Below are 7,933 nucleotides of genomic sequence, written 5' to 3'. Positions count from 1 at the left end.
GCCTCCTTAATGAACTGGAGTTACTCTTGCTTTTTTAAGGATATCAGGGAAAGTATGACACTATGGATTTGTTGAACAGTAGAGCTATGGGTGGCGCAAGGGCATTATGTTATGGGGGTTCAGTCTCTGAGCCCATTATGTGCCTCTGTAACCCTTTCCACTACTTCCCACAAGATGGGTATGGGGTGCATAATAAATGAACTAAACTAGCTAAGAAGCCAGCTGAGTTCAAAGATGAGCTCCGGATGAGGTGAGGAAAGGAAACCCAGCCAGGAGCGTTCAATCCGCGCGCCAAGATGGCTGACCCTCGCGCGGGAATCTAGTGTATTGTTATTATTGTGTATTAATCTAATCTTTGTTTATTGTGTCAAAATTTCTTACAATGTACATGTAAACATTTTTTGTCAATTTTACTGTAAATTATCTTTTAAATTATCTGTTATTATTGTATATTCACCTAATCTTTGTTTATTGTGTCAAAATTTCTTACAATGTACCTGTAAACATTTTTTGTCAATTTTACTGTAAATTATCTTTTAAATTATTTGTTATTATTGTGTATTCACCTAATCTTTGTTTATTGTTTCAAAATTTCTTATAATGTACCTGTAAACATTTTTTGTCAATTTTACTGTAAATTATCTACTTAAAATTATCTGTTAGTTTAAGGACTTGCCAGAAACGCTATGCGTGCTAGTGGCTTTACAAGAATGTAAAATCAACATCATTACTATGTACAATGTATCTTCTTGTATAGAAATAAATAAATATGAAAGATTAGAGAGTGTGAGTAGGAGGTGGTGGCGGCGGTGGCGTGGGTGGCGACATGTGGCAGCGGGGCGTGAGGCGGCGGGGGCGGGAGTTGCCGCTCCGGGGCCCAGTGCTGTCCTCTCGTGACGTAAGAGCCAGTGTCAGGACCACCCCATGTGTGAACACCGCCAGCCAAAATGCTCGTCAAAGAATTGTAAGTTAACTGTGGGCGGGAGGGCGTCAGGGGACCGGCGGTGGTGTTGTCTGGAGAGCCAGGCCCCCGGCCAGGGCTTTCCCGGCAGGGAAACTGGTTAATGTCCCCGAGCTGGGTCAATATAAGCACTGAGGAGAGCATCTTCTCCCGTTAGGCATTTGTTATCAGGCAATGGAGTCCGGTGTCCTGTCAAAAATTGGGCCAAGGACAGTGTGGTTGGGAATACCACCTGGTGTAGGTGGTGGTGGTGGTGGTGTGGTGGGTAGACTGAGTGGACGAGGAGGTTTAAGCAGGAGTAGCCATTCCCTGCCCGCCTTCACTAACCATCCCTAGTTAGTCATGTCAACAATGCCATTGATTGCATGTTAACTGCTCGGCACTTGTGTAGCGGATCCTGTGCTCATTATAAACAAACTTTTCATCTTGGTCTTAATTCTGGAAACCGTAGGAACCTTATTTGTTGGTCACCCAGAAATATGAGCAGGGCCTCGCCGAGGTGCTTGAACCTGTACTTGATGATTGTAGCTTTAACTGTCATGCTGGACCAGCTAGGGTAATGGTCATTGGGCTCTGGGAGGTCTGCTGAAGCTATTTCTCCAATGTACTATAAAGATCTTAGTGGCATAATGTACATGTCTTTGTTAAGAATTAGCTTTGTCATCTTGCCAGTTCACCATGTATTATTGGGGTTCAAATTCAAATGTTTATTCAGCTAAAAGTACATACATAGAAGATGAGTTACAAACATAATGTTGAATTTATAGATAGAGGTAGTACATACAATGCCTCAAGCTACTAATAAGCACAGAGCTTCGCGCAAACACACGGCGTTTCAGTGTTCAGTATTTAAAGTAAAATGTTATAATGTTTAAAACAGGTCACTAGAGGTTGTTTTTTTAATTACTGGGTATTTTAACTTCAATTGGCTGCTGATATAGGGTAGATAGATTTGTTACCAGCCATCTTCTGATGAAACCATTATTATAATGCCACCTGCTTTAATAGGAAATTCTGTTTCCTTAAAAAAAATTAAGTGATAGAGAATATAGTTGCTGTGGGGGTTTTAAGAATAGCATAAACTCGCTGGTCATTTACATTCATGATTGACTAAAAGTTTGCAGTAAAAAACGTCAAAATTGATGGTATTTATATTGAGTTGTTCTATAAAAGGAAATTAGAATGGATGCTGTACTTGCAGAACAAATGCAAAGATTAATTAAAACTGGTGGCATCGAAAATTTGGTCACACAAGTGTCCAGATATTGCCCATTTGTAAAGGAAGTTCCCTGTGTAATATATTATGGTGTGTAACTACTGTACCATCATTACTATTAAGCACTCCTAGAATAACAAACCTAATTCCGGATTGGGTTCAGTCCTGTGGATTTCTGAAGACTAGTATTCATGTTGGAGACCTTAACCAAATATTGGAATATTTGGCAGCTTGATACCTGCTTGATGGGGTTCTAGGAGTTGTTTTACTCTCCCAAGCCTGGCCCGAGGTCATTGACTTGAGAGTTTGGTCCACTAGGCTGTTGCTTGGAGAGGCCCGCAGGCAGGCTTATTCTTGGGAACTGCTAAGCATTAAGATCTGATATTGCATGACATGATAGCAGGGTGTGTCGGTACACAGTACTCGGTTTGTTTTATATTTGTTGGTAACATTTTTTCTTCTGCTTGCTTACCATGTGTCTCAAGACTCAAACTGAACACCCATGTTCGGCAACTCATTTCTCTGAAATTACTAACCGTTTTGGTATATGTAAGATATTCATGGTGTATGTGGCATTTTTTAGTGGATTTGGAGAGATTTGCAATTACTGTACTGTAATTTTGGTACAGGTATCCAAAAACTAGAAGTGGATTAGTTTCTAGGAATCTTTCATTACAGTACAGTACTTATACAGTGGGTCCCTGCCCTTAAAACATGTTACGATCAAATTTTACAAATAGCCTCTTAGTTTCCCATTTTTTTTGCCCTTTCATCCTGCTATGAAACAATTTTTAAGTCACCACATGACAGTGTTACTAATGCATCATTTTAGTTGTTTATCAAGGAAAAGGGCCTCAATAGTAGCAAACAGGAGAAAGTGGGCACCAGTGCCCGTGCATCCACACCTTTTACTGCCTCCTCTAATTATATCTTTTTAAAAAGCAAAAAATCTGATAAACGGGACAAGTCTGCCAATCCAAGTAAATAAAAAGCAGTTTCGTAAATTGTCCCAAAGATTTGGGTTTTATGTTGATTATCTGGTTCAGGAATGCGTATCTCGTTTACAACATAGAGGCTACAGAAAATTTGGTTCCACTGGTCACACTTAGAGCTCTATCAACATCAAAGGCCCAAGACTTTTCAACACATGCTCAAAGGGATTGCGGACAAATGTAAAACAGAACCAGGTCTATTCTATAAATTCATAAACAACAAATTGCAGGTAAAGGATAATATTCAGAGGTTGAAAATGGGAAATAGATTCACGGAAGATGAAAAGGAAATGTGTGAAACACTAAACGAAAAGTTCCAAAGTGTGTTTGTACAAAATGAAATCTTTAGGGAACCAGATACAATAAGAATTCCAGAGAACAACATAGAACACATAGAGGTGTCTAGAGACGAAGTGGAAAAAATGCTCAAGGAGCTCGGTAAGAACAAAGCAGCTGGCCCAGACGGCGTTTCACCATGGGTTCTGAGAGAATGTGCATCTGAGCTCAGCATTCCACTTCACCTGATCTTTCAGGCATCCCTGTGTACAGGAATCGTAGCAGACGGGTGGAAACAGGCTAACATAGTTCCAATCTACAAAAGTGGCAGCAGGGAAGACCCCCTCAATTATAGACCTGTATCATTGACAAGTGTAATAGTGAAAGTATTGGAAAAACTAATCAAAACTAAATGGGTAGAACACCTAGAGAGAAATGATATAATATCAGACAGACAGTATGGTTTTCGATCTGGAAGATCCTGTGTATCGAATTTACTCAGTTTCTATGATCGAGCCACAGAGATATTACAGGAAAGAGATGGTTGGGTTGACTGCATCTATCTGGACCTAAAAAAGGCTTTCGACAGAGTTCCACATAAGAGGTTGTTCTGGAAACTGGAAAATATTGGAGGGGTGACAGGTAAGCTTCTATCATGGATGAAAAATTTTCTGACTGATAGAAAAATGAGGGCAGTAATCAGAGGCAATGTATCGGAATGGAGAAATGTCACAAGTGGAGTACCACAGGGTTCAGTTCTTGCACCAGTGATGTTTATTGTGTACATAAATGATCTACCAGTTGGTATACAGAATTATATGAACATGTTTGCTGATGATGCTAAGATAATAGGAAGGATAAGGAATTTAGATGACTGTCATGCCCTTCAAGAAGACCTGGACAAAATAAGTATATGGAGCACCACTTGGCAAATGGAATTTAATGTTAATAAATGTCATGTTATGGAATGTGGAATAGGAGAACATAGACCCCACACAACCTATATATTATGTGAGAAATCTTTAAAGAATTCTGATAAAGAAAGAGATCTAGGAGTGGTTCTAGATAGAAAACTATCACCTGAGGACCACATAAAGAATATTGTGCAAGGAGCCTATGCTATGCTTTCTAACTTCAGAATTGCATTTAAATACATGGATGGCGATATTCTAAAGAAATTGTTCATGACTTTTGTTAGGCCAAAGCTAGAATATGCAGCTGTTGTGTGGTGCCCATATCTTAAGAAGCACATCAACATACTGGAAAAGGTGCAAAGACATGCTACTAAGTGGCTCCCAGAACTGAAGGGCAAGAGCTACGAGGAGAGGTTAGAAGCATTAAATATGCCAAAACTAGAAGACAGAAGAAAAAGAGGTGATATGATCACTACATACAAAATAGTAACAGGAATTGATAAAATCGACAGGGAAGACTTCCTGAGACCTGGAATTTCAAGAACAAGAGGTCATAGATTTAAACTAGCTAAACACAGATGCCGAAGAAATATAAGAAAATTCACCTTCGCAAATAGAGTGGTAGACGGTTGGAACAAGTTAAGTGAGAAGGTGGTGGAGGCCAAGACCGTCAGTAGTTTCAAAGCGTTATATGACAGAGTGCTGGGAAGACGGGACACCACGAGCGTAGCTCTCATCCTGTAACTACACTTAGGTAATTACACTTAGGTAATTATATTAGGGGCATAACTAGCCAGCCTCTCATGGTGTTCAAGAGAGCTTGATAAGCACCTATAAGAGAGACCTGATCGACCAGTCTGATATTAATGTCAGGCTGCAAGCAGCCGTGTCCAACAACCTGGTTGACGAGACCACCAACCAGTTTGCCTGGTCAGAGGCCGAGCCACGGGGACATTGATCCTCGGACTTGCCACAAAGTAACCACAAGGCATGATGGTAATGGCTGAATTGCGCCGTTTTAGAAAAAAAAATTAGTTGAAGACTGCCTTGCGCTGCCTGTAAACGAGAACAAATCTTATGGCCCCTTAACCACTGCACTGCGCACCTGGTTTCGGCAAAAACTTCATAGTGTAATTGTCAGGGACATATTTTTGTTTTTATAAATGTTCAGATAAAGTTAACGTCAAAATGTTTCCAAACGCGACCATTTTCATTTCAAAACAGTGGTGAAAACATTTAAAAACATTAAAATGTAGCCTAATTAAAAAAAAATAACTCTCAGAGCACCAGTACAGTGGTTAAACTACAGAATATGGCGTAGACACTTTAAAAAGTGCATTATCTACAATAATGGTATAGCTGGTTACCAGTACCACAAACCCACGTGCTGATAATTACTGCCAAAATCATCCAGAAATCACTTAAAAAATGCCACCCTTTCATGCTGATGCATCATGCTACTTGACACATTAATATCAGATCTTTAATGTTCAGGGAGAACGCCACTAAAATTGTTGGCAGACGTGTGTTTTTTTGGGCTGTGCCTACATCTGCCCACGTGGTGGCCAAACTTTGTTACAAAATATTTGATCATAGGAATATTGCCTAATAGTTTTGAAGGGAAGGTGGGTATATTATATTGTCCATGGTTATGCTCATGCATTTCCTTTGTAATGGATATAATAATTATATATTTATATTTTGATTAGTGTTGAATCTAGACACAACAGTGATGTCATTTTATAGAAGTCTGCTTATACATACTATTGTGCATCCATAAATTTGTTACAGTACAGTACTGTATTTCCATATTTGTCAGAGTTGAACACCGTTGGGTTATGATGCTGAATACTAGTGACTTTGCCCTAGTTACTTCACTGGCATTAGTAAGGCAGTACAAAAATTATGATAAATTAGTGTCTGCATGGCTGTCTGTAGGTGAAATTAAAATAAAAAAAGAAACTTAAATTAGGCTTCACATTTTTGTATTTGTAAGTATGAAATCACAAGTAACAAATGTATGTTTCAGTCCTAGTTGCAGCTCAAAATATAGACAAAATCACATTGAACTACTGGAAGTGATTTGAGTTCTTGTTGAAATCTTTCAGATTAATACTGTACTGTAGTTTTTGGAATGTATTAAATTAAAAAAAAATGAATAATACTGATGTTGCTTCTTAATTGCTTTGTGATATTAATGGCATGTCAGTTATTCTTCCTTACTTAGGGTGCTGCTGTTTATGAAAGACTTAACTTTATATCCTCTTGCAATTTCAGTCGAGTCATCCTGCCACTCACAGTAGAGGAGGTATGTGTTATATCCAGACTGGTGACTGTCCTTATGCATGGCTGCTTACCTTCCACCCTAAACTGGTGACTGTCCTTGTGCTTGGCTCCTCACCTTGCTCCTAATTTAAGCTGTCTTAATTTTATCTGAAACATAAAGTATTATGTATACATGCAAATACTTGTTTTTGTTCATTAATAATTTATGAATTTATGATACCACTAATAACTGAAGTAAATTTAGGCCATTGAAGATGCTTTTGATTTTAATGGAGGAGTCATATTATGTAATAGAATTTTGAAATGCTGGGTGCAGCATTTTGGTTTCTGATCTTGGGATGAGTATGTTTTCCTTGTTAGGTTAACCTGTAATGGAAATTTTGACACATGCAGTATTCATAAAGATAATCTTGTGTTAAGTTGCATTGGTAAAGATTTTACCTGAATTTACCCGAGGGCCACTAACATTAGTGGCCTCGATGAGGAAGCAACGGGCTTGTCAAGGGTCCCTTCACTTTGTCCTGATGATTTTTTAAGCTGAATTTTAAAGCTTGGCAGAATTTTGGCATTTATGGCTTTAGTGGATAGGTGGTTCCATGGATTTATAACCTTGCAATGTCATCAACAGTTTATTTGGCCCCTAGTCTCTCTTCTTGCACATGAATCATTACATTTGTGATGTGGCTCACACTGTAACAGGTGGTAGGTAGTCAGTAAAGTGTTATAGGCAATATTCCTTTCCAAGAACCATCAGATAAATGATACATAATGCATGGGACAAGATTGCATACTTGCACCTCTCACACTTATGAGGAAGCTTCCTGAAATCAAAGCATGGAGACATCATGTTCAGAACATCTGCTTTGGAGAAAGTTCAACACTGGGCATCAAAGATCATTCCAAAACTAAGTTGGCTGTCATACTAGGATCAGTTGAGGGCCACAAGGCAGCTAACAATGCAAATCAGACATGATATGGCTGATCTCATTGATTCTATTAAAACACTGAACAAAAAGGTTAGATATAACAAACAAGGAGGTAAGGTAATTATCAGGAGAAAGCCACCAAGCCATTATGACTAACTCTTGGAAGGGATACAAGGATAAGGATTTAGTATAGGATGAAGGAAAGGAATGGTGCCTAATCACTTGGATGGCACAAAGTGATTAGGCACCATTTAACACTATACACATTTGAGAATTGAATACTAACCTGCATCAGTTCAAGGTCAACAAACCACAATGTAGGACAAAACAGGAGATGCTTTTTCAACCATAGGGTATTAAAC

General features: G+C 38.9%; 1 protein-coding gene across 16 annotated transcripts in view; it reads left to right on the top strand.

The window, feature by feature from the left end:
- The first annotated feature begins 817 nt into the window (after positions 1-817).
- LOC123757913 (phosphatidylinositol transfer protein beta isoform) overlaps positions 818-7,933 on the top strand; it is a 44,658-nt gene continuing 37,542 nt past the window's right edge. For 4 of the 16 annotated variants that reach the window (XM_045741858.2, XM_045741854.2, XM_045741853.2 and 1 more), the window contains exons 1-2: positions 818-964; positions 6,637-6,732. In XM_045741858.2, the coding sequence (XP_045597814.1) occupies positions 827-964; positions 6,637-6,732 (234 nt within the window). In that variant the 5' untranslated portion in view covers positions 818-826. Of the gene's footprint in view, positions 965-1,049; positions 1,080-1,120; positions 1,297-6,636; positions 6,733-7,933 lie in introns of those variants that run through there. The other 12 variants (XM_045741857.2, XM_045741856.2, XM_045741851.2 and 9 more) reach the window with 8 other exon arrangements.

Source organism: Procambarus clarkii, chromosome 40 (genome assembly GCF_040958095.1).
Source record: "Procambarus clarkii isolate CNS0578487 chromosome 40, FALCON_Pclarkii_2.0, whole genome shotgun sequence".
Lineage (NCBI taxonomy): Eukaryota > Metazoa > Arthropoda > Malacostraca > Decapoda > Cambaridae > Procambarus > Procambarus clarkii.
This window is presented reverse-complemented; position numbering and strand designations above follow the sequence as displayed.